The 26,147-nt window shown below is 39.1% G+C and overlaps 1 protein-coding gene and 1 long non-coding RNA gene across 8 annotated transcripts in view; one reads left to right on the top strand and one right to left on the bottom strand.

Annotated features, from left to right (window-relative positions):
* Window positions 1-572: 572 nt before the first annotated feature.
* Window positions 573-6,004, bottom strand: LOC118007850. Its single transcript, XR_004678502.1, has 3 exons — window positions 5,848-6,004; window positions 2,867-2,920; window positions 573-1,016 (listed from the first exon to the last, which is right to left on the bottom strand). It is a non-coding gene; the product is annotated as an uncharacterized LOC118007850 (long non-coding RNA).
* Window positions 6,005-6,167: 163 nt separating this feature from the next.
* The window catches only part of ANAPC1 (anaphase promoting complex subunit 1), a 102,464-nt gene continuing 82,484 nt past the window's right edge, over window positions 6,168-26,147 (top strand). For 2 of the 7 annotated variants that reach the window (XM_035001049.1, XM_035001044.1), the window contains exons 1-13: window positions 7,170-8,379; window positions 9,627-9,788; window positions 11,682-11,733; window positions 11,966-12,066; window positions 12,694-12,776; window positions 13,870-13,943; window positions 15,844-15,989; window positions 16,213-16,433; window positions 17,143-17,352; window positions 19,870-19,965; window positions 21,595-21,685; window positions 21,777-21,842; window positions 25,683-25,817. In XM_035001049.1, the coding sequence (XP_034856940.1) occupies window positions 8,167-8,379; window positions 9,627-9,788; window positions 11,682-11,733; window positions 11,966-12,066; window positions 12,694-12,776; window positions 13,870-13,943; window positions 15,844-15,989; window positions 16,213-16,433; window positions 17,143-17,352; window positions 19,870-19,965; window positions 21,595-21,685; window positions 21,777-21,842; window positions 25,683-25,817 (1,650 nt within the window). In that variant the 5' untranslated portion in view covers window positions 7,170-8,166. The other 5 variants (XM_035001047.1, XM_035001045.1, XM_035001046.1 and 2 more) reach the window with 5 other exon arrangements.

Raw genomic sequence — 26,147 nt, 5'->3', positions numbered from 1 at the left:
CCATTTCTCTGACTTTTTGTCCTACTTTCTGGGAGATCTTCATTTTGTAACTGTTCTAGTGAATAATTTTCTTTCTATATTTTTAACTTCTTAGAATTCTTTTTTGCTCTGATTATTCCTTTTTATGGTATACTTTTCCTAGTTCACATTGCAATATCATTTAACTTCTCTTATCTATTTGAAAACCTTACTTTTCTTCCTGAGAAGCTGTCTTCTCTATGTTTATTCTCCCTTTACTCCAAGTTGCTTTTTATTGTTTTTTTGTTGTTGTTGTTTTAAAGATTTTATTTATTTATTAGAGAGCGAGAAAGAGAGCGATCACAAGCAGGGGAGAAGGGTAGAGGGAGAAGCAGACTCCCCACTGAGCAGGGAGCCTGACCCAGGGCTCCATCCCAGGACTCCGGGATCATGACCTGAGCTGAAGGCAGATGCTTAACCGATTGAGCCGCCCAGGTGCCCCATTGTTTTTGTTTTCAATGTTAGAAGCTGTATTCATTTTTTAGGGCTGCTGTAACAAATTACCATAAACTGAGTGGCTTAAAACAACAGAAATTTATTCTCTCACAGTTCAGGAGGCCAGAAGTCCAAAATCAAAATGTCGACATGGTTGGTTCCTTCTGGAGATTCTGAAGGATAAGCTATCCCATGTTTCTCTCCCAGCTTCTGGTGGTTGCCAGGAATCCTTGGTGTTTCTTGGCTTTTGGCAGCATGACTCCAACCTCTTCCTCCTTCACATGGCCATCTTCCTTCTGTATGAGTGTATGTCTTTGTGTCCAAAGTTTCTTTTTCTTGTAAGGATCCTAGTCACTGGATTAGGTTTAACTGTAGTCTGGCATAAACTCACTTTAACTTGACTATATTAGCAAAGACCCTATTTCCAAATAAGGTCACATTCTGAGGTTCCAGGTGGAATTTGTAGGGGAGGGTGGCTGTAGAAGCCACTAGTCAACATAGTACAGAAGTTTCCTTAGATGTGTGTTAATTCTTCATTGTCTCTCTGTTCCAGATGTCTTTTGCTGTGTAAAAAGTGACCCCAAATTTAGTGGTATAAAACAACAAACATGTTATTTTAATATTCTACAGAAATTGTGAGATAATAATAAATGTGGATTGCCACTAGGTTTGTGGTAATGTTACACAGCAAGAAATGACTAATACATAACCATTGTGAAATTAGATTCTGTGTCTTTTAATTTAATTGTATGGAAGAAACTTTGATATTGGAGAGAGTTATACTTCGTCATGCTGGGAGACAGTTCTGCTTGCCTTTCAAGGGGGCAGTCTGCCCTTGTTCCTTTGGTAGGAAACCTTAGAAGATAGAAATAGTGTCTGTCTCTGGAGTAAAGGGCAGGTTTGTTTATAGCCTTTGAAGACAGAGATTGTGTCTCCTTTTGAGCAAAGGGCAGACGTTCTTACTGCTCATTACTAAAGGTTTTTCTAACCTCACTGTTCCTTTCCTGTGATGTAACCCAATGTGTATGCAGATGTCATGTGGCCTTCTTCACATCACTCTGTGGGAACTGGGGCTCAGGGTACTGGTTGGTACAATAACGCTGCTACTGCTGTAAGTAATACATTATCCTTCATCTCTGACCCAGGGGTTTTCTGGCTTCTACCGGCATTCATGGACCCGTGGCAGGCAGATACAGTAAAATTTCAAACCCCTCAGAGTTCTTGAAAAGCTATAGAGAATGATGTACGGCACATTTTACCTGTGGGAATTGGAAAGCATTTTTTTTTTTTTTTTTTGCAGAGGCGGAAATGTAAAGACTATACAAAAATTACCTCCGAACCTATTAACGAGGCAAGTGAGAATTCAAGCTGCGTAGTTCTTCTTTCTCAGCATGTGGTGTTACTGCTTCTCAACCAACCTCAACTACTCACCCTTACTTGGTAAAGTCTCTATATCTGGGATTGGTTAGGCATGAATGATGGCTAAGAATACCTTGATCGTGGAGGGATTTTAGAAGGCACTACCTTAATTGTTGCTTGTTACGTTACGGGAACTGTCAACCCATCCACAGAATGACTGCTTGCTGCCATTTGTACCTAAGGTCCCCATTCTGTACCATACAATAACATATTCACTGTACTATGAAGTAGTCCATTACCGTCACCATTTCAAGTCTTGTGGCCTACTAATTTAGCGATTATAGTAATAGCAAAGAGAACCAGAGACCTAAAATAGTAAAGGATTGCTGGTTAAAATCAGAATTGGGAAGCAAGAACTTGATATAAAATGTACTAACCAAACTAACCTGAGTTGCCTTTGAAAAAAAAAAGATGGTTGAACACAATCTTTTATTTAGTTTCCATATGCCACCTACTCTCAATTTAATCTCTAATTATAGTTTTCTAAGATTGTTGTGTTTTTCTTGGGGGAGATGAGTTATTATTTGAAAAGGTAGCATTTAAATTGTGTAATCAAAAAATTGTAAACCTTGTGTTTGATAAAGAAAAATTTTAGATCAGAAATATGAACTCTGTCTTTAAGATGGGACAAGCTTTGATTAAATGAATAAAACCCTTAATTTCCTAGGTTTTTAGGCTTCCTGTTTGCTCAATGCAATTCAAAAATTGTTCCAGATCTTGCAACTGTTTTTTGCAAATACGTTGTGAGACATAAAGTTGGACCAGCTGGGCTAGTCATATGTTTGAAATGGAGAAGGCATTGTGTTTTATATGCTGTGGGGTTCACTTCCCTGAACTGTCCCAATACCCAAGGTCCAAGAAGGTAAGGGTTTGCTCAGCTGTGTATAAAGCCTGCCTTTTGTCATTTCAAATATGACCAGTAGTCTCAAAACTGAATACATTCAGAAAACATTATGTGATAGCTCATTAATTGTACCTCTTGTTATTCACTTACCATGTAAATGAACTGGTAACTGTCCCTGACTTTTTGGGTCCTTTTTCTTCAACCCTATAAAAATCAAGTATGATTTCAGGCATTTGAGAAGCAGCTTGTTTTCCCTGTCTCTCCTCTGCAGTAGTTAAAATACAGAAAACTTGGCTTTAACCAAAGTTCTTTTGTAATTTGAGACTATGAAGTTGTCAAGTACTGGAGGTGGGATGGGGTCAGCTGTGGGCCCAGTGTAGGCCTGGTAGAAACTCAGATATAGAGCTCTGGGTAGGCCCAGAGAGGAAAGGGAGAGGGGAGGGAGCAGCAAGGGCTCAGAAGAGAGGAAGAACCTGGCATACATTTCACTCTCAGCTAAAATGGGTAGTCTAAGGCCTTATACTTATTAGACAGATAATGGAGACAGTAGTGGGCTGCTTCTGAGAAGGCCCCCAATGCTCCCTGCTTCTTTATATAATCCTCTCTCACCCCTGAATGTGACTTCCTTCTAACCCCCAAAGGTGAGGAGATGCCACTTTTGTGGGTAGACTATCTAAGATTGTGACTGGCTTCTTGCGAGTAAACGCTATTGCCTTCTTGGCTTGCATGCTTTGATGATATTGGGGAACCCCATGTGGCAAGGAACCGTGGGTGGCCTCTAGTGCTGAGGACAGCCTCTTGCTGACAGCCAGCAAAATGCTGAAGCCTTAGTCCTATAACCACAAGAAATTGAATTCTGAGTGAGCCTGAGAACGGAACTTTCCCCAACAGAGCCTTGGATGAGACCATACTCCCAATAACACCTTTATTGCAGCCTTGTGAGACCCTAAGCAGAAGACCCAGCTAGGCCGGTCCTCCTGACCCACCAAAATTGTGACATAATAAATATATGTTATTCTAACCCACACATTTTGTGGTAATATTGTTATGTAGCAATAGCTACTAAGGCAGAGACTTGTATATTTTGTCACAAATAGATTAAAAGTGACAAATAGGGATTTTATTCAAGTTTTTTGGCACACCAATTATATATGGAGAATTTTGCTAATTACTGGATAAGTACACCAACAGAAGAGGTCTACTTTATAATACTGGATATACATGTATCTGTATCCCAAATGCAATCTCAGGAGGCCTACAGGTAATCCATGCTTGCTTGGAGGACATGGCAGAAATGCAGTGAGTCGGTTGCCTGTAGGAGTCTATACCAGGGCTTCTGTGTTCTGAGCCAAGGGATGCCTCAAATGCTAGCAGAAGAGAATGGGAGGATGATGGAGATAACAGGAGATGACTGTTCTCTGAAACCCTTGGATTTGTGGTCTGGACCCCCATGAGCAGAGGTTAGTAGCAGAAGCTAGAAGATTTGCTTTCTTAAGAGACTTTGTCAGACCATGAGAGCAAGCAGTGCTGTTACTGACACTGGAATGCTGCAGTGGGAGAGAATGATGTGTTTGGCCACTCTGCAGGGAACACAGCCCTGCTCTGGTACCTGAGGCTGGACGGTCTTTGGGAGTATTGGAGGGGCAATGTCAACATTGCCCTTGGTGTTCTCACAGAGGGCATCGTGGGCTGAGGCCGCAGAGAAGCATCTTGAGAGAATTTGTGAGTAGCAGGGGAACACTCAGGATGGAGAGCTGAGTTGAATCCTTTCAGTGACTCTGCTTTACAGATTGGGTAACTAGCAGCATAAGAAACTCTTTATGGGTTGTGCTGCCTGTGTTCCTTAAAAGACAGAGCTGGGGGCAAGTGTGATGAGTGCTGATGTCCAAGCTGGAGACAAGGAAGGAGAGGGGAAAGGAAGCAGGAAGGATGAGAAGTACTGTACTGGTGCTGCGTCAGTCACAGAGGCTGCCAAAACATCACGAGGCTGCTTGACAGCTGGCCCCCTCAGCCACGCACATCTCCTGACAGGTGGTGTAGAGAAACCATGCCTTTCAATAGTCCACCTGGGGTAGAAGAAAAGGGAATTTCTTTGTCTGGCTCCTTCTGGCCTTGTTCCTGCTGGTCAATTTGCGTTGATCAAAATTTGTTCCCCGTATCAGGCCAAGGAAGTCGGGATAGTTCGGTTTCAGGCAAATGACTATAGTGAAAGGCAGGTGCACACAAACTTCTTAACGAGTCTCTGGCTTAGTCCATTTGGGCTGCCATAACAAAAATACCATAAACTGCCTGGCTTAAAAACAACAAACATTTATTTCTCACAGTTCTGGAGTCTGGGATGGCCAAGATCAGGGTGCTGCAGATTGAGCGTCTGGTGACACCTGCTGTCTGCTTCATTGACAGCTGTCTTTTGCTGTGTTCTCACTTGGTGGCAGGGGCAGGGAGTTCTGTGGGGTCTCTTTTAGAAGTACACTAATCCCATTCATGAAGGCTCCACCCTTATGATCTAAGCACCTCCTAAAGGTCCCATTTCCTAATACCATCCTGTGGAGTATTGGGTTTCCACATATGAGTTTTGGCGGGACACAAACATTCAGCCCTCAGCAGCCCCTTTCCTGCTGGAGTGAAGAATTCTGAGAAGAGGCATTTGAGCTAAACCCTGAAGCTGACATTCCAAATAAAAGGAAGAGAATGAACCAAGATACCAGGGCGACGAAGCGCAAAACGTGTTAGGGGAATCCCAGTGGACATAAAGTTTCAGCCAACTTTACATTTCTGGATAAAAGAACTTGAACTTTATTTTTTAGGCACTAGGACGCTTATCAATACTTTTAACCTAGAGATACCATGCAATGGGAGATTAAAGTTCAAGAAAGTTTTCTAGTTTCTTGTGGTATTGTACAGTTGAATCCACAGACACAGAAGGAGGGATAAAGCTGGGTTCTTAACCTGGGTCTATGAACCTTAGGGGAAGTGTCTGTGAAGCTCGTAACTTGCACGCTACGTTTCTGTGGGGGCCTCCATAACTTTCATCAACTTTTCAAAGGGCCCGGAACCCAAAAAGTTAAAGTGCCCTGCCAAAGAGAGAAAATCAGCACGTCCCTTTCTGTCCCAAGCCTGGAAGTACATACCTCCCGTTTGGGGGTCAGGAGACTGGAGTGAAACTAGCCCGAATATCTCCTAATTCAGAGTTAAGAGGCAGTTCAAGTTGTAATGACATGACCGGAGAAGATCTGGACGCCAAGGGGGAGCCATCACGGTACACACTGCAGCAGAGGCAGGCCGGCTTTGGAAATCCGCGCTGCGCTAAGGGAGGTTGACGTGCTCTGCAAATCCTGCCCCGCGCTTTCTTCCCGCAGCTGCGCAGGCGCTAGGACCGAGGTAGTGCCGCGCGCCTCCCGCGACGCCCCACCCTGCCCCGCCCCTGCGCGAGGCAGGACGGGAAAGCCAAGATGGACGCGTTCATTTGAACATCTCGCCTGAGTGGCTTCCCAGCACTCCTGCCAGTCGATCGCAGTCCAGCCAACAGCTGCTGCCCATTCTTCCTCCGGAATAGGGGAGGGAGAGGGAATGAGAAGCTGCAGCGGCAGAGGAGTCACCCTGACCGACCCCGCCGCTGCCCTCGGGCCCCCTCGGCCCCACGCCTCCGGGGAGCAGCCGGGGCTCGCCGCGCCTGACGCGTCCCGAGTTACACAGGTGCGGGCCCGGGCCCGCAGCGTCCGGTGGTTCACCGCATGTCCTGTGACCCTCGCACCCGCTCCGAGTTGACTTGCGTTCGGTGACCGGAGGGCTGGGAGCCCAGGGGTAGGCCCTGAGCGCGCGTTTGCGCCAAGTGGCCCCCGGCCTGCGGACTGGGCTTTCCGGGGTGCACCTCCCCGCGCCGCTCCTCGCCGACTTCCTTCCTGAGCTAGACGCGGTGTCCCGTGTGGGCCTCAGCTTCTCTATCGGCCCCTTGTTTCTCGCACAGGATTTTTTGAGGCCCAGGCGCTTAGCTTGTTGGTTTCACCTAACCCTGAAGAGGCTGAGGAAACTCTTGCCTTTTTGCGGAGACTCTACGCAAGATGCCTTTCCTGTGCATTTGGGTCTCTTCTTAAAGCGATTTTGTGGTTAACTTGGCAGGGTAGTTTTTCTTTATCGTAAACAATGCCGATAACTTGATTTATAGCTTATCAATGTAATATAGTACTTTTATATGTAGCTTTTTATGTTGTCCTAATAAACACATAGAAATTTGGGGTACAGTAAAACTATTAAATATGTTTTAATCGTACACAAAGATACTGCACTGTTAAAATAATTGTGTAATAATGTAATTTTCTCAAAGTTTTAATAGAATAACATTTCGAAATTGCACAACTGAAGTTGGATAAAGTCGCAAGTTTAATGCTGGCTATCCTGTTGACTAGGAAATAGGAAGACCAGCAGAGTTTTGTTGTTTTCTTGTAAGTTTTATAAGGCACGTTATTAGTTATGTCCTAAGTTCAACTGTTCTCAATTCTGAATTTTAGCAGGAGGAAATAAGTGCCACCATTGTGACATACAGTTGTCTCAGGAATAATGTTAATTCACAGCAAAATAGCTTTGCCACTCTGGTTGTTGCATAGGAACTACAGAGGCTTTGAGATAGTGCAGCAAGGAAAATTACTGGTGCCAAAAAAATGTCAAATGAGAAATCTAAATCAAATTTAATTAAACTCTTAATTGTGAGTGCTTTTCGGGTACTAAAGGTTGTCTGTAGTGCTGACATCAAATGTTTGTTTTGATTTCTGTGTTCGAGGATTGCAGTTTAAATGTGATGCCACAAAACCTATTTCTAATGTAGATGTTGTCTCAGAGACAGAACCGGCATCCACTTTACCACATTGCAGAGTATCAGAATTTTATTAGCTGTCAATTACTGTATATAGAAATGTTTTGGAGGTAGAGAGGTATTTTTCCACCCACAGCTCATCTACATCTAATGAACTGTACTGTAATAGATTGTGTTAATTAAAAGCTAGCACTCTTAAATTTGCTACAAGCATGACTATTCCATGGCCAGGGTTATTCATGCCTTGGTTCTGGTTTGACAAAATTGGAATTGGTTGTAGTTATATGTTTAAATGAATTGGGGTGTCAAAACTGCTGATGACACTTGGTAGTTTATTAGGTCTTTTGTGGACTGGTCAACTAAAAGCAGTACTTCAACTACTGATGAGTTAGTAATATTTTTTTTTGTTTCATTCCAGTATGCCAGTGATCCTTTAGGGTATGCTTTTCATGGAACTGGAATGCCCTTTGATATTATGATTACTTGTATACCTACAATATGATAGGATTTATTTGACACTCATCTAAGGATTAATGACTCTTCTGTAAACTTTTATGACGTTTTTATTCTGGTTTTGACTTTAGAAGCTGACCAGAATGTGTTTGAATTCATGCAGAAATAATGTTGATATTTGGAACCCATGTCGAACTTCTATGAAGAAAGGGCAACGATGATTGCAGCCGGGGATTTGCAGGAATTTGTTCCTTTTGGTCGAGACCACTGCAAGCACCACCCTAATGCTTTGAACCTTCAACTTCGCCAGCTGCAGCCAGCCTCTGAGTTATGGTCTTCTGATGGTGCTGCTGGCTTGGTGGGATCCCTTCAGGAGGTTACAATCCACGAGAAACAGAAGGTTCCATTAAGTTTTCCATTACATTTTTGAAACATAGAGTGATGTGATCTATTTATAATTTAAGACTACTCAGATGCAACAGAAAGGAATATGATGCAACCTGTAGAGATTCAGATTTGGTAATTCCAATCAAGGCTAAAATAATGACATTATTGTATTATACTGTCATAACTGTTTATTTAGACATGTGTAACTCATGGTGTCATAATGATTGTGAAGTTCAGTAGTATGATTATGGTCTATTATAAACCTCTTCACTTAGTATGTAGAGACCAGATTTCATGTTATTTGATGAGTAGATGGTAGAGTTAGAAATGGTCCCTTCTGCAAAAGACCTGCATGTTTCTAGAGGAGAAAAGAAATGCTACACAAGTAGATAGAGTAGTAATTCTTAAATAGGGGAATGAGATGCAAGTATGTATCAGAAAATCAGTCTTTCCTGCCTTATTCCCTTTTCCTATCCCTTTGTGATACCAAAATCTCAGAGAGGGGAGGTTTATGTAGTTAGAAATCTATAACCTTTCTGGCCCCTGCATGGCTCAGTTGGTTAAGTGACTGCCTTCGGCTCAGGTCATGATCCTGCAGTCCCAGGATTGAGTCCCAGGATCGAGTCCCAAATCGGGGTCCTTGTTCAGCAGGGAATCTGCTTCTCCCTCAGACCCTCCCCCTTCTCGTGCTCTCTCTCTCATTCTCTCTCTCTCAAATAAATAAATAAAATCTTAAAAACAACCTAAGAAATCTAAACCTTTCTTGTTCCCATTCATTTTGATGCGTAGGACAAAGGAAGGAAGGTGACTGTATATGCAGTTGTGAAACAGGGAAATCTGCATTATGCATAAACTCCGCCAGTGATTCCCATGTGTACCTCACTACTCCCTTTCCATCACCCCCACATATGCTTAATATACCTTTTTAGTGTCCCAAGTATGTTGGTTTTGTTCTATAGATAGGTACAATTTTTGTTTATATTTTTGGCAGAATAATGCATTATATAAGGCAGTTGATATATAGAGAATTTTTGAGTAAATTCTTGTACATGAAATCCTGTAAGATTTATAATACACACCCAGTCTGTTAATCAGTGGCACCAGAGATTCTTAGAGTTGGGTTTGGAGTGAGTCGTACTCCATAGGCAGAGCAAGAGTAGGAGACTTGTATCTGGATGACCATTTGATTTAATTAATATTGCTCCATACTATTGAAAAAGGGAGTGCTTTAACCCTGTCTTACATTTATTAATTTTTAAGGAAAGCTGGCAGTTAAGGAAAGGCGTCAGTGAAATTGGAGAAGAAGTGGATTATGATGAGGAACTCTATGTGGCTGGAAATATGGTGATCTGGAGCAAAGGAAGTAAAAGCCAGGCATTGGCTGTTTATAAAGCGTTTACAGTTGACAGTCCTGTTCAACAGGTGAGTTGATTTGAATTTTAGCATTTAGTTGACTAACACTTTTTTAAAAAAAGCTTTTGTCTTAGAATTTAACAGAAATGATAAAAACATAGCTGAACGATCACAGCAGCTGGACGTATATTTTAAAATGTAGTGAAGATAATGGTAGGAAAATAAAAATGTCATTTGTTTTCTATATCCTCACTTTTTTTATACTGTCCTTTTGTCAGTTAAATGATGATCTTTAAACATTGTCCTTGACTAATTTGATTTATTGTCAATAAAAATTTGTAAGACATTACAAATTAAAATATTTTAACACATGATGATTTTAATTGCAGAGTATTGAATAAAAAAAATTGGGCTCAGAGTAATACTTGGAAAGGAAAAACATCTACTTTACTATCATTGTAGTTGGCTATTAAACCTAACTCTGTTCTGAAATTGGTAATTAAAGGGAAAGAATTAAGCATTTACCCTGCCTTTTTGGAAGACATGCAGTCCATCTCCAGTTAATGAAGGAAAACCCTTATTTGTAAAAATGCTAATGAATAAATAAGAAGGGAATGGTAGGATTAGAAAACCACCATTCTTAAATTTCCAGTGTAAACTCATTGAGACAATGATTGTAAATGGACACTAACACTGTTGGGTAAAAGGATGCGACCATGGCCCCAGGGTGTCACCCTGTGGCTTACTTGTTAACATGAAGGAACAAATATATCGCTACTTTGGAGATATCTGTTGCTCTCCACCTCAACCAAATTGATTTGAGTTTATTGTCACTGGTAGTGGGGCAAAGGAGTAATACGCACCTCTGGCTGTAATGCAGCATGAAATACATGATGTCATCTACTAAGTTTTCTTCCCAGAAATACTTAACTTGAATATTTAGATCTAACTTTTAATTTTAGGAAATATGGGGACAAGAGGATCAATTTTTAAAATATCAGGAAATGAGGAGTGGGTTGGAGATATAAATGAAACAAGAATGGCCAAAGCTTGGTAATTATTGAAGCTGGCGGATGGGAATTCATTCCTATTCTGTTTACTTAATACATATTTGAAACTTCCCATAATAAAAAGTTTAAAGAAAAAACACTGAGAAAACAGTTGGGACAGTCTACATTCTGGTCTCTTTAAAAAGTCAGGGAGAAAAAAAAAGGGAGAAAGAGAAGGTGGGGACTGCTCTAGATTAAAAAATAGTAAAGGGACATCAAATGCAATAGTTTTTGAAACTTGTTAAATGAACTTTGAATCCTGGTTCTAGAATATCAGCTAAAAAAGACATTTTTTGGGAAAATTTGCAAAACTTGCAAATGGACTGGATATAAGGTGATGTTAATTTTTCTAAAGATTTTTTCTAAAATGAGTCTAGGAGAGTCTGAGAATGATAAGATTATTGGGTAAGTCTGGAGATTATGAATTGCTTGGCGATTTTGAACTCTTCTAACTCTTTGGCTTTCTAAAACTTACTTGCATGGGGCGCCTGGGTGGCTCAGTCAGTAAGCATCTGCCTTTGGCTCAGGTCATGATCCCAGAGTCCTGGGATCGAGCCCCAGATCCCCACATCAGCCCCACATCCCCACATCGGGCTCCCTGCTTGGCGGGAAGCCTGCTTCTCCCTCCCCCTTTGCTGCTCCCCTGCTTGTGTTCCGTCTCTCCCTCTCTATCAAATAAATAAATAAAATCTTTAAAATAAAACTTATTTGCAAACATAGTTTGTCTTTCCTTATAATATTTACCATTAATCTGCTTTTGTTTTATTCATTTTTGTTCCCATGGTATGTGTATTGAGCTCATAAGGAGGGACAGGTATTATGTAGGTGTCATTGTTACTAGTCAGATGCCATCAGTGAATAGGTTATTATTTAGATACAATTTTCTCAGGTAAGCGTTTTGTTTTGATTTTAGGCACTGTGGTGTGACTTCATCATATCACAGGATAAGTCTGAGAAGGCCTACAGTAAGTTTCTTTTTGAAATTTTATTTCATCTTACTCCAAATGTTTATCTCCTTGTTTTTTTTGTTGTTCAAAATAAGTAGCCATTAGTAATAGTGATTTAGCCTAAGCATTTTTTTTATGGTACATTAAAGAATTTGTGCTGTTGGGAATTGCAGTTTGTGATTGTTGAGATTTTTTTTTTTTTTTTTTTTTGGAAAAAATGCATAAGTCTTGTTGTACCCTTTCTTTTCAGGCAGTGAAGAAGTAGAAAAATGCATATGTATACTGCAAAGCTCATGTATTAACATGCATAGCATAGAAGGAAAGGATTACATAGCTTCTTTACCTTTTCAGGTAAATTGAGTATTTCACTGTTTTTGTGTTTTGTTGTAGAATATTCTTGAATTAATTGGTTGCAGAAGTATTGCTGTTATGCTTTGTAGTAATCAAGAATGTCATTTTTATTCAAATAACTTTATATTTGAATAAAAATAAATTTAAAATAAAATTTGAATAAAATATACATTAAAATAAAACAAAATTTATTCAAATTCTAAGTTTTAATCCTTACCATTTTTCCATCCTTTGCATAAAAAATAAATTATTTAATGAAGTGAACTATGGAGTTTTTTCCTGAGAGATTTTTTCAGTTATAAAAAGAAATCATTTTAGAATATTAAAGCACATGAAAAAGATTAGTCTTTTTCCTGTTTCTCATCATCTTTTTTATACCTAGTGCTATTGTTAAAATTTCATCACATTGTCATTTTGGTACTGTTATTAGCCAGTGGCAGGAATTTCTAATTGAACTCTTTCTTAGATTTGATTTTGTTTTGGACTTTAAAAAAATATTGCTAATGATCACATTGTTTTGTAAAGCTTTAAGTCGGAAGAAAATCTAATGTTTTATGGTTTCCTAAGCACATGCTGTAAAGAGTAGTTTCTTTTACTTCTGTTTTTTCCTGTCCTTTTACCTGATAGGTTGCTAATGTTTGGCCCACCAAATATGGATTGTTGTTTGAACGAAGCAGTTCTACACATGAGGTACCTCCAGGTCCACCCAGGTATTCATTTTACTAGGTTCAGTTTATTATTATTTGGGCTTTTTTGGTCTTGGTTTTGAGGTAAAGATGTTTACCTAAAAGTTTGGGATGATGATCATTTCCATGCTAACAGCACAGATAAATGCCATTTTCTCTCATCTCAGTATTGTACACTTATGAGGTCTACTTCTGACTTGACAATTATCTACTGCTTCCCTCCTCTCCTCCATAGTAAAATTAAATGAACACATACTTACGGATATAAAGACTGTTCTTAGAGCTGTCATTGTTTCATTGTGTTACTTTGGGCAAGTCATTAGAGCTTTCTTGGCTTTAGTTTCCTTATCTGTTACAGAAGTACTATCATTTATCTTTTAGGATTTATGCAAAGATTAAATAAGCTGATGTATGCAATCTTTGACATAGAACTTAGTACATGTTAGATGCACAATAAATGGTAGGTGCTTATTGGTAGCGTGTTTACCTTGTGTCCCTAATAAATTGTGAGCTCATCGAAGGGCAGGAACATATAGTACCTGTCATAGTCTGGTGCAAGTAGTAGACACTGTTTTTAAAAAATTGCTTATAGATTTAATCTTTCTGTGTTTAGATAGAAGGCCTGTTTTTTTCTCCTTTTTTAATCACTCCTTAAAAAAATGCAGCCTTTTTATTTACTTGAAATTTTTCTTCCCTTTTTTTTGACACTTTTTTGTAAATGGATGTAGGACACTAAATTTCTTTCTTAGCTGCTAAAGACACACTGCCACTAAGAGAGGTTTAAAAAAAACCAAAAACTGCCTTATGCTTATTACTCCATTGGCTCTGTAATGTGATGATTGCTATTTGTAGAGATTCCCTGGGCTGTATTGATTTTCCTGTGTGTGTGTGCATGCATAGAATTACCATGCACAAGAAGAGATATTTCCAGGAATGAAATAGAAGATACTGTGAAAAATAGTATGTAAAAAGTTTAGAGGCTTGCTTTATGAGATGGTAGATTTGTAGTTGCTTGTATAATCTGAAGAAGATATTTCTTTGCAAAGAAAGTGCAAAATTTACACACAAATGGAATCATTTTGTGTTGGTGATTGGCTGATTATTTGTTTATTACTAGAGAACCTTTACCCACTATGTTCAGCATGCTGCATCCACTGGATGAAATAACCCCACTTGTTTGTAAATCTGGAAGTAAGTGTATTTTCATAAATTCTTTCATATAAGCTCTTTTTTTAAGTTTGGGGGATAGGAGGAAATGAAGGAGCTTTGTGAAAATTGGGCTTGTTTTATAGAAATAATGTAGTTTAAACATTTTTATTATTTTTATTATGAAAATTTATATTAAAGCAAGACTTCTTGAATACCATGGTATTAACTGTTTTCATAGTTATTCTTTTATTAAAAATAGGGCCTATAATCAATCAGGAACATTGATATATTCACTAACCTATCTGTAGATGACTCTACAGATGACTACTCCTCAGTAATAAGTAAATGAACTAAAATTGTTTTTTGTTGTTGTTGAAGAAAAGTGTAGGTTCTTTGGCCTGTACTGTGTAAATTTTAATAATTCATTTTCTTGTTTATAATAAAATAATTTGCTGAGATGCAGAACTTTAATATTTCCTACAGGTATTTCTAGATACTGATCTTAAAAATTTAAATGTGGCCAAACATGATAGTTGATTATAAATAATGAAGACTTGAAAACTGAAAAAAAAAATGTTTATATTTTTTGACCAATTTTACTTGTAGGACTTTATCCCATGCACACATTCTGAAATTCCACTGAGGTTTTAATCTTCTGTATCGGGGCTTGGCAAACTACAGCCCATGGGCTAAATCCAGCCAACAGCTTGTTTTTGTATGGCTTATGAGCTAAGAATGGTTTTTATCTTTTTAAAGGGTTGTAGAAAAAAACATTATATGACAGTCATTATGTGGTCCACAAAGCCTAAGCTATTTATTCTCTGGTCTTTAACAGGAAAGTTTGTTGATAATTCTGTATTATATTGGTAACAATTACAGACAACCTAAATAAACATGTTAGAGCTTATGACTGAATGGTGTGAAGCATTATTGATGACGTTTTTGAATACTATTTAATGACCTTAGGAATTGCTTATTCATAATGTTAAGTAGAATATAAAACTGAATACAGTGATTCTAATTTTGTAAAGGCATAAAAAGTGTATGTATACGTGTAGGAAAAAAACACTAGAAGGAATATTCCCTAATACATTAATTGTGGATATTTTGAGATGGTGGAATTATGAGTGATTTTTATTCATTTCTTTAAAAAATACCTTTTATTTTTGTAAGATAATTATTTAAAATTAAAATATTTTAACTGAGAGGGAAGCATTTAGGAAGCTGTCAGATAAGGTTATAGAAATCAGGGCGCCTGGGTGGCTCAGTTGGTTAAGCGACTGCCTTCAGCTCAGGTCATGATCCTGGAGTCCTGGGATCGAGTCCCACATCGGGCTCCCTGCTCAGCGGGGGGTCTGCTTCTCCCTCTGACCCTCTTCCTGCTCATGCTCTCTGTCTCTCATTCTCTCTCTCTCAAATAAATAAATAAATAATCTTAAAAAAAAAAAAAAGAAATCAGTTCATGGTGCTATAGGAGTAAAAGCTAAACTGACTAGGAAGAACTTATTTTGCATGTATACTCAGTAAATAGTGTACTGTTCAACTCTGTTTGAATAGTTATTATAGAGGACAGATTTCATACAGAAGAAAAACAGTCAAGAGGTCAAACTTGGCAGAATAGTCGATTGCAGTTTATAGATCAGTCAGTTGTTGAGTAGTCACAGACCTCCCTGTGGCCGATGGGACAGTGAGTCAGCACACATCTTCAACATGTAATTGCATGTATGTGAAATGGAAACTGGTAATGTATTCTTATCTTTATGTATTTTGAGGAAGTTGATGCCCAAAGTAAACTTAAAAATTCAGGGTAATTATATATTAGTGGATTTTGTGTCTTAATTGGCTGTGTTTCTCTTTAGGAATTATAGAAAGTCATTTCATTAAAGAACTGTCTTGTGAAGTTCATTGTTCAATACCTGATCGTTACTATTTTATCTTTAAGGTCTTTTTGGTTCATCAAGGGTGCAATATGTTGTAGATCATGCAATGAAAATTGTTTTTCTCAACACTGACCCCTCCATTATAATGACCTATGACACTGTTCAATGTTTGCATTCTGTGTGGGCTCTCCGGAGAGTCAAAACAGAGGTAAGGATAAAGGCAAGTCACTTCTTAGTATGAAAGGATAGTTAACACTGAAAGCTTTCACATGTATTTGGAAGAATCATTTGTGAAATGCATTGAGCTTCTTAGGAAAAAAGAAATATTGTGTCTTTAATAACTGGCTTCTACCCTGAATTCTCACCAGGAAATTACCCTTTTAATCTAATTATTGCCTTTTTTTCCCCCCTTCTCATCATTTTGACTTAAGGAAGAGAATGTTGTCTTAAAGTTCTCTGAACAGGGGGGAACCCCACAGAATGTGGCCAGTAGTAGCTCCCTCACAGCACACCTCAGAAGCCTCTCCAAAGGAGATTCCCCCGTGGCTTCACCTTTCCAGAATTACTCCTCCATTCACAGTCAGAGTCGCTCGACCTCCTCACCCAGTCTACACTCTCGTTCACCTTCTATTTCCAACATGGCAGCTCTAAGGTGGGAATTAAGTGTGGAAGTGTTTCCTTATTTTAAACAAGATATCCCAAGAAAGAGATACCTTCTTTTCAAACTTTCGCTCTATGTTTTGAAGGATTTAAAATCTCTGTTGACAGCTCTTGGGTATTTTTTTAGGGAAAACAGCGATTATCCCAGTTGTATTACTAAGTAAAGTTTTTTTAAATGAGTCCTATTTAGAAGCTGCCTCTGCTTGTCATAAGATTGGTTGCCTCATTTCCATCACTAAGTGGCAGCAATTTGATGAATATTAATTTCAAAAATATTTTGGTTTTTCTTTTCTTCCTTTCTTTTTTTTGGTCTTTGCATTAGCTTTTTCATTTTTATTAGTATCTGTCTGGTAATATGGGAACATAGTTTTGTTGGTATGTATATATCTGAATATATAGGAATGTAGTTTGGACTTTTTTGAATAATAAAAACAATTCATGTTCTGAGGCAGAAAATGAACTAATTTTCAGTTTTAAAATTAAAGGATGAATTCTAACAAGAATTGTAAATCTTTAGAATGTAATAAAACACATTAATGTGAACAATTTAAGTAGTTATTCCCTTTTAAAAAAATGTATTTCTGATTGGGATTATACCATGAATGCACTTGGTACATAGAGTTTTAGAAAGTATGATTGGAAAACATGTTCCGTCAGCCTGCCTTGTTAATTGTGATGCCCTCTCTCTGTTTATTTTGCAGTCGTGCTCATTCTCCCGCCTTAGGAGTGCACTCTTTCTCAGGGGTGCAGAGGTTTAACCTTTCAAGCCATAATCAGTCTCCAAAGAGACACAGTGTTTCTCATTCTCCAAATAGTAATTCTAATGGCTCCTTCCTTGCACCAGAAACAGAGCCAATTGTTCCTGAACTTTGTATTGACCATTTATGGACAGAAACGATTACTAATATAAGGTTTGGGATATATATTTTTATATTCAAAGAAAAATGTTGGTAAAAGTTTTAGAAAATACTTGGTGTTTTGCTTAGAGTTTCCTTTTAATCTTTTAATATAATCAGTTTATAAAACTACAGAGATAAATATTAAGGATACCTGAGTTTCAATAGAGGATATTAATGATATTAAAGTGATTATAAAAGTATTCTTTTATCATTTCCTCTTTCTTCTTTAGTAGTAAGAATCGCTCAAATTTGAGGTGTTTGATGTTTTAAGGAGAAACAACTAGATCAAGAAACTTGGGGTTTTATAGCATTTTTTTAAAATTTTATCTTTACGTTAGTTGAGTGTCAGCTGTTGTTTTTGGGAAATGCAACTCAGACCTCTGTTCTGTGTGGCCTTTCTCCTTTTATGTTCTCTTTGATCATTCAGCCAGTTCCAGTGCATGTGCTAGTGGCTGTGGGTTACAGGCAGATTGGTCACTGTCCCTATCCTCAAAAAGAGACAGCTGAAGATGGTGACACAGAGGCACTGCCTACTCTGCTGGTAGGGCTTTGGAAAGATGAATAGGTATTTGCTGGGTAGGAAAGGGAAGAAGGGCACAGTAGGCAGGATGATCAGAACAGAAGTTCGGAAGTGTGAGTGTGTGATATGTACAAATACTCTCACTTTGCTTATGTTGGAAGGAAGGGCAAGGGTTAAGAAAGGGGAGGCTTGAGAGGGAGATTGCCCTTTAGGGCTGTGCTATTTGATGAGGGCTGTTAAGGTGCTTTATATGTGGGTCATAAACTTAGGGGAAAGAGCAGAGCAATAAATGTGGGAGTTGTTGGCTTGTAAGTGGTGATTGAGGCAAGGGAGGTGGATTGGAAGTTAAGGAGTGTGTAGACGTTGGGCTCCTGGAGGGCCTGTGGATGAGCTTGCAGTTGCAGAGGTTCTAGTAACATAGCATCATGCAGTAATCATGTGCATGTTAGTTTATAAGGACTTTTCCTAAGGAGAGGGTTTTACATTCATTAGATTCTCATAGGGGGTCTGAGACCTCCAAATAATTGATCTGGCAGTGTAGAGTTGAAGAGAGCTAGGGACTGAAGTCTTAGAAACTTAAGCTTTTGGGGATAAAAAGAGAAAAGAGACAAAGCTGCTATAGGGAGACAGAGCAGGAGAGCTCAGGTGTGAGAAGCAGCAGAAGTGTCATGGGACATTGGAAAAGAGAGCATTTCAAAAAGAAAGCTGCCAGTGTTGCTAGGTGCCGGTGAGGTGTGGCACTAATCAATGAGCTCAGAAAGGAGGTACCCGGATGGCAGTGAGTTCACTGGTGACCTTGGCCAGAGCACTTGGAGAGGGGCTGTGGAGTGGAATGGAGTGGAAGACGTGAATGGGGACTGAGGAAGCGAACATTGACATGTGGATTATTTTATGGATTGCCTTTGAATGGGGATGAGGATGCAAAATTAGAGGGAGTCTCAGGGTCAAGGGAGAGTTTTGTTACTGCTGAATTACATTAGAGAAAATTAGTCTTCGTGACTAAATACCTCAGCGCGTATCTCTAAAATGTAAGGAGATCTTACCTAACCACAAGGCCATTTTTACACCCAGCCAATTAACAGTAAGTCCTTTATATCATTTATTATTCAGTCCATCTTCATATTTGAAGATTTTTATCTTAATATGAGAGAGTAGGCTGCAAGGGCCATACTCAGTGTAGGGAAAGCATCAAAAATACAGGAGAGAGGAAATGACGGATAGAACGAGGAACGAGAAAGGAGCACAAGTGGAGAGATTAGCCTTCAGGAGAAAGACAAAAGACGGTGATGGTTATTAGATACATAGGGCAGGAGGTTGGGCTCAAGCCTTATAGCTGTATTTTCTCTGATGCAGAAGGCAAATAAATACATGTTCTTAGGGGCTAGGGGATAGGTATAGTTGGAGGAAAGTAAAGCTGTGAATACGGTGTTGAAGTAGCTTCTCTGTTTTTGTTCCTCATAAATAAAATAAGAATTTCCTACATTTAAAAATCATTTGTCTTTAAATATCTCTTGGTAAATTGACTATATTACAGATTCTTATATTACAGAATTATGGTCTTCTGTACCACTCCAGAAAGAGATCTTTGGAAATTAGAGATGGTTTCAGAAAGAGGGATGACGTAGAGCCTAATCTGCGAGAGAGAGGATGGATAGGAGAGGTCATGTTATAAGAGGTCTGACCCCTTACATCCTTTAAGGAGTAGGAATTCAAGTGTGCAGCTTTAGCAGTACGTAACTTTACTAATATGGAATTAAAAAGGTCATTGATAATGATTAAATTTCTTATAATTTATCCCCTAAAAAGCTGTGGAATGGACTCAGAATCAAAGAACTGAAAGGAATCTCAGAGATCCTGAAGTTCCAATCTTAGAAGTGTTGTGAGGTCTTCAGTGTTAATGCTTGGCCCAAGTAGTTTTAAGATTTCTTGCAGGGTAGTTTCATTAAGAGTTATCGTGGCAGATTTTGGAACTAATGCTGACAGTTTTTTTATTAATGTATCTGCTACAGAGAGAAAAATTCACAGACCTCAAAAGTGTTTATTACATCTGACCTATGTGGGCAGAAGTTCTTGTGCTTTTTGGTGGAGTCTGAGCTCCAGTTGCGGTAAGTGTGCATACTTCCCTTTGATTCTGTGTCAACAAACGTAGGGCTGCTTTTTCTTTTTTTCTTTTTTTGACTTAAGTAGCTTTATTGAAATAATTTACATGCCAAAAAATTGACATGTTTTAAGTGTATAATTATTTTTAGTAAAATTACAGAGTTAATGCCACCATCACTACAATCTGGTTTTATAACATTTCTGTCCCCCTGAAAAGATCCCTGTGTTTGATTAGCAGTCAGTCTCTCTTCTGATTCCCAACCTCAGGTAACCACTCTGTATATAGGCTTTCTGCCTAGGAGATTTGCCTTTTCCAGAGATGTTATAGAATCATACAAAATGTAGGTTTTGTGTGGCTAGCTTCTTTCACTTAGCATAATGTTTTTTAGGATCCACCATGTTGTAACATGTATGAGTGCTTTATTCCTCTTGCAGTGTAGTAGCCCATTATGTAGATACACCACATTATGTTTATCCATTCATCTGTTGATGGACATTTGGTTTCCACTTTTTGACCATAGTGAGTTATGGCCCTATGAACATTGGAGCAGAAGTCTTTGTGTGGACATATATGATTTCTTTTTTTTTTAAGATTTTTAAAATTTATTTGACAGAGAGACAGTGAGAGAGGGAACACAAGCAGGGCGAGTGGGAGAGGGAGAAGCAGGCTTCCTGCAGGGCAGGGAGCCCGATGCGGGGCTCAATCGCAGGACCCTGGGATCATGACCTGAGCCGAAGGCAGACACTTAACGACTGAGCCATCCAGGCGCCCCTGATTTCTTTTTTCTTGAGGAGATATCTAAGAGTGTAAAGGTTAATTGTTGGGTTGAACAGTATATTCATGTTTAACTTTTTAAGAAGTTGCCAAACTGTTTTCCAAATAGGCTACATCCTTTTATATTCCCACTGGCAATCTATGAGGGTTCCAGTTTCTTTATCGTGTTGTCTGTCTCTTTGTAGCCATTCTAGTGGGTGTGAAGTGTTTTTAATTTGCATTTCCGTAATGACTTATGATGTTGAGCATCTTCCCATGTTCTTACTGGCCAGTCATTTATCTTTTTAGGTAAAAATGTGTATTCAGATCTTTTGTCCACTTCTTTACCTTTTTATTTTGAAATAATTATAAAACACAGGCAGTTGCAAAATAGTAGGGGGATGGTCCTGTGTACCCTGCACTCTTTATCCCCCAGAGGTAACATCTTATATAATTATAGTACATTATCAAAACAAGAAAATTGACACCAGTACAATCCACACACCTTATTCAGATTTCATCAGTTTTACATGTCCTCATTTGTGTGTGTTTATATGATTCCATGAAGTTTTCTCATGTGTAGATTTGTGCAAACACCACAGTCAAGATATAGAACTTCTTATTACCTCAAAGATGTCCCTCATGGCTACTCCTTTATAGTCCCATACACTAAACCCACCCACCCCCATCCCTAACCCCTAGCGACCACTAATCTGTTCTCCATTTTTATAATTTTGTCATTTGAAAATGTTATAAAATGGAATCATACAATATGTAATCTTTCAAAATTAGCTTTTCCCCGTCAGCATAATACCTCTGAGATCACTATAAGTTGTTGGACATATCAGTAGTTTGTTTCTCTTTTTATTTTAATATTTAGCTGTGTAAAATTTCAAGAGAGTAATGATAAAACTCAGCTCATCTTTGGCTCCATCACCAACATACACGCAAAGGATGCAGCGCCAGTGGAGGTAAATGCAGGCACATTTCTTGAGAAGTTGAAAATCATTATGTTTTATAATTTGCACAGATTGGCAAATAAAATTTTTGTCTTTCTCTCAGAAGATAGATACCATGCTGGTCCTTGAAGGCAGTGGAAACCTGGTGCTGTACACAGGAGTGGTTCGGGTAAGTAGTAAGTAGCATTTCATCCTTTTGTAGGACCACCTCCTTGATACTATTATTATTTTTAAACATTCTTTTTTTAAAGATTTTACTTACTTATTTGACAGAGCGTGAACACAAGCAGGGGAAGTGGCAGGCAGGGGGAGAGGCAGAAGCAGGCTCCCTACTAAGCAGAGAGCCAAACTCAGGGCTTGGTCTCAGGACGCTGGGAGCATGATCTGAGCAGAAGGGAGACACTTAACTGATGCCCCTGATTGTTTTTTTTTTAATATGTAGTCTAATATTTAATATTAGTGACCCCCTGGCTGTAGGATTTGGCAGAAGATTTTTCTAAGAGTTGAAAATGAAGTCTCTAGTTTAGCTTGGTCCCAATTTGGAGGCCTAGGACTCACTGCCATGAGATGGATTGGTGCTATCTGGCACAGATGGGGAATCATTAATGAATATAGGTAGATTATTAAAAAAAAAAAGTTAACCTAAAGTTTTATAAAGAATGTAGTTTTGAAATTGATGTATGGGTACTTTGTTAAGTCTCAAAGTTTTTGTAAAGTTTCATTAAATGTGTAATACGTTGACCATATAGTTTTTTTTTTTTTAACAGTTTTGGAATTTACATACAGAATTATGTAAATTTAAAAAGTTTAAATTGTGAAATTTAAATACATAAACACAATTCAAAGACTAATGAAGTGACCTTTCCTATGACCACTGCCAGGTTAAGAACTAGAACACTGGCAGTATCTTTATAGTCTGTAGGGTGCTGTTTCCTTACTGTATCCTCATCTCCCTGTCTCCCCCTGGATAGACACTGTCCTGGCTTTTTGCAGTAAATCTTGTTTTTATTACAAGCTTTTTTGCAATTATGTACATGTCACTAAGGAGTAAATTGTTTAATTTTCCTTAAATTTGAATTTTTATATAAAGGAAATCATACCATATGGTCTTCTCTGGACTTCATTATTTTGCTCAACATTTTTACTATTTTTAGATTTATTTATGTCCATGTGTAGCTGTTGTTTATTCATTCACTGTTCTGTAGTAGTCCGTTGTATGGTTATACCAAAACTTTTACCATTTTATCATCACTGGGGATGTTTATGTTGCTTCTACTGTTTCCTCTGGTAATGCTTTAAAAAATTCTTAAACACGTCTCTTAACCTTCAGAGTATATGCATATTCAACTTGGTCATGGCCGGGGAGTGGGGGTGCCAAATTGTCTTCTAAGGTGTAGGTTGTACCAGTTTACAACATCTCCCCTTACTTCTTGCCTTCAACAGTGTATGAGAGTTCCGAATGCTGCTTTATGTAAAATTCTTGTGAATCCATAGTACTATTCGTTTTTTCTTCTCCCCCCATCCCCCCAAATTGGTGCCTTGTTAAAGCCAGGTGAGAACTAGGCTCCCCATGTGGCCTTTGCTGACAGGACTGAGAGGTGGGACACAGTTTTTCCCATGGTGTTTGTCTCGAGTATATCGCTTATTGTCTGAAAGTTTTTGATCTTGTTAAGCTATTCCTTTCCTGATTTTTTTGGCCAAGGAGAGAGGTATTTCTGGGGCCTGTTTTTTTTGTCTGCTCTCTTAATGAGATTGTGGTCTCCCCCAACTTCTTTGCTACCCAGACGCCAGCCTGAGAACTGAATGGTGGTAGAGATCATTGTTTAGTTCTCAGATCTTTTACTGTGTCATTGTTGGTCAGTTTCACACATAGTTCACTCAGAGGCCTGCCCAGGATTTCATACACATATTTAAGAAGTCCTTTTCTTACATCCTTTCCATTCTTCCTCTGACTCCCTAGGTGGGACAGAGAGGGGTTACTGCCTTGTTATTGCAGGGTGGGGATGGAACACAGCACTCCCTCCACTCATAATTTCTGTGGAGGACAGAAGGGAAGAGGTATGCTGCCTTATTACTGTAGAGTAAGGATGAAAGCCAGTGTTCCTCCCCCTTCATAGCTTTTGCACACCATGGGGAGGTGCAGAGGGGCTGCCTCTTGGCAATGAAAGCAGCAGTGCTCTGTTCATAGTCTCTGCATCTGCAGTGCCTGATGAAGAGGGGAGGAGATACCACCTAGTTACCACAGTGCGAAATAGGCCTGGCCCACAGTCCCTGTGCTCAGGGAGGGATGCCACCTACTCCTCATAGAGGGAATGATAGAACTCTGCCCATAGTCTCCAGGCCACAGCTCCTGATATGGAGGAAACTGAGGGCCATGGCTTTTTTCCTAGTGTTTCCTGGAGTGGGGCAGGTATGGTGAAGATGTCTCTGTCTTGCTTGGTCCCTCTTTTCCTGACACTTTGTCTAAAAAGAGCAAGGTTTCTCTTGGTTTGCACCTGTGGCCATTTCTGGGTTGTAGGCCCCTTGAGAGCTCAAGAACTGGTTATGGAAAGTGTGAAAGAAACAAAAACGCCTAGGGAATTCATCATATATAGGGTGCTGTTTCCTTACTGCATCCTGGTTCTCATGTCTCTAGCCAGTGTCTTCTTTTCCTCACCTTTCAGAGTCTTCCACTACATTATAAATTTTGTGCGGATTGCATTGTAAATAGTGGGAAGAATAGCACAAAATGTGCTTACTCCATATTTTCATTAACTGGAGGTCTCCCGTAGCTTATTTTATTTCATTTTTTTTTTAAAGATTTTATTTATTTATTTGAGAGAGAGAGAATGAGAGACAGAGAGCATGAGAGGGAGGAGGGTCAGAGGGAGAAGCAGACTCCCTGCTGAGCAGGGAGCCCGATGCGGGACTCGATCCTGGGACTCCAGGATCATGACCTGAGCCGAAGGCAGTCGCTTAACCAACTGAGCCACCCAGGCGCCCTTTATTTTATTTTTTAAAAGGTTTTATTTATTTGAGAAAGAGCATGAGCAGGGGAAGGAGCAGAGGCAGAGGGAGAAGCGGACTCCCCACTGAGCAGGGAGCCCCATGTGGTGATGTGGGGCTTGACGCAGGGCTCGATCCCAGGACCTAAGCCAAAGGCAGACACTTGACTGACTGAGCCACCTAGGCGCCCCCTTGTAGCTTTTTAAAAACTTTATATATACTGGTTTTCGCCCTCATTTTGTTTTCTAATCCTGAGGATTTTATTTGGGTAACTTTGTAATTTTATTAGCTTTGGGTAGTATATGGACATAAATGTGGGTTTTGTTAGAATTTCACTTGCGTTCTGAATATTTCCTTTGAGTCTTATCAGAGTTTTTGGCCTATGTGGATCTGAACTTCTCTTGTGTTTTTCCTGAGAACCCCATGGATAGCCAAAATAAGGGGTGGCAAGCATGGATTATCCACTCACTCTTTTAATGAAGAATATGTATAAAGTGTTTTGAGGAAGTATTTGAGGGAAGAAGGCAGATTATGAGCTTAAGAGTCCAGTTTGGATTACATTGGATTTAATTTCTGGAGCATCAGTCAGCTTCATTTTTTTAGCGCCTCGGAAGTAATTGATGTTTATTCTCTCTGCCCGGAGATTTTATTGACAAGATTGCTGCTTATAGTTTCTGCAAGCTTAGTGTCCCTGCTGTCTCTACCACCAATACAGTAGGAAAATGCGTAGTATATGGGATTTTGTGTTATGTTCTGACCATATTAGCATTCACCCACTTTCCTGCCCAAAATAAGTGCTCCGTAATGAAGAGAAGGAATCAGACCAAGAGAAATTATACCAAGATACTTGTAGTTGGATGGTGGAATTACTGAAATTTTATTTCTTTTCATTTTTTAGACATGTTCGGTGTGTGTAAAATGTGGAATATCGAAAGAAATTTATGCTTATGTGCCATAACATTTTATTTAAGAATATGACACATTAAAGCCAGTATTTTTCCCCACATCTTTTTATTGCTTAAAGGTGGGAAAGGTTTTTATTCCTGGACTGCCAGCCCCCTCCCTGACAATGTCTGCCACGATGCCTCGGCCCAGCACTCCACTTGACAGTGTTGGTACTCCTAAGCCTCTTAGTAAACTACTTGGATCCTTGGATGAGGTGAGTAATGAATTAGGTGTCAAAAATTAGAGACTCTTAATCATAGGAAACAAACAGGTTTACTGGAGGGGAGCGGGGTGGGGGGATGGGGTAACTGGGTGACGGGCATTAAGGAGGGCACATGATGTAATGAGCACTGGGTGTTATTTAAGACTGATGATCACTGAGCTCTACTTCTGAAACTAATATTGTACCATATGTTAATTAATTGGATTTAAATTAAAAAATAAAAATATAAAATATTTAAATAAAAATTAAAAAAATAAATAGCGTTTTAAAGAAGTTTGGTTCAAATATTAGTTCTTCCCATGGTTAACTTTTTTGTTTTAA

This window comes from Mirounga leonina, unplaced genomic scaffold, assembly GCF_011800145.1.
Source record: "Mirounga leonina isolate KUSES-001 unplaced genomic scaffold, KU_Mleo_1.0 Mir_125, whole genome shotgun sequence".
Taxonomy (NCBI): Eukaryota; Metazoa; Chordata; class Mammalia; order Carnivora; family Phocidae; genus Mirounga; species Mirounga leonina.
This window is presented reverse-complemented; position numbering and strand designations above follow the sequence as displayed.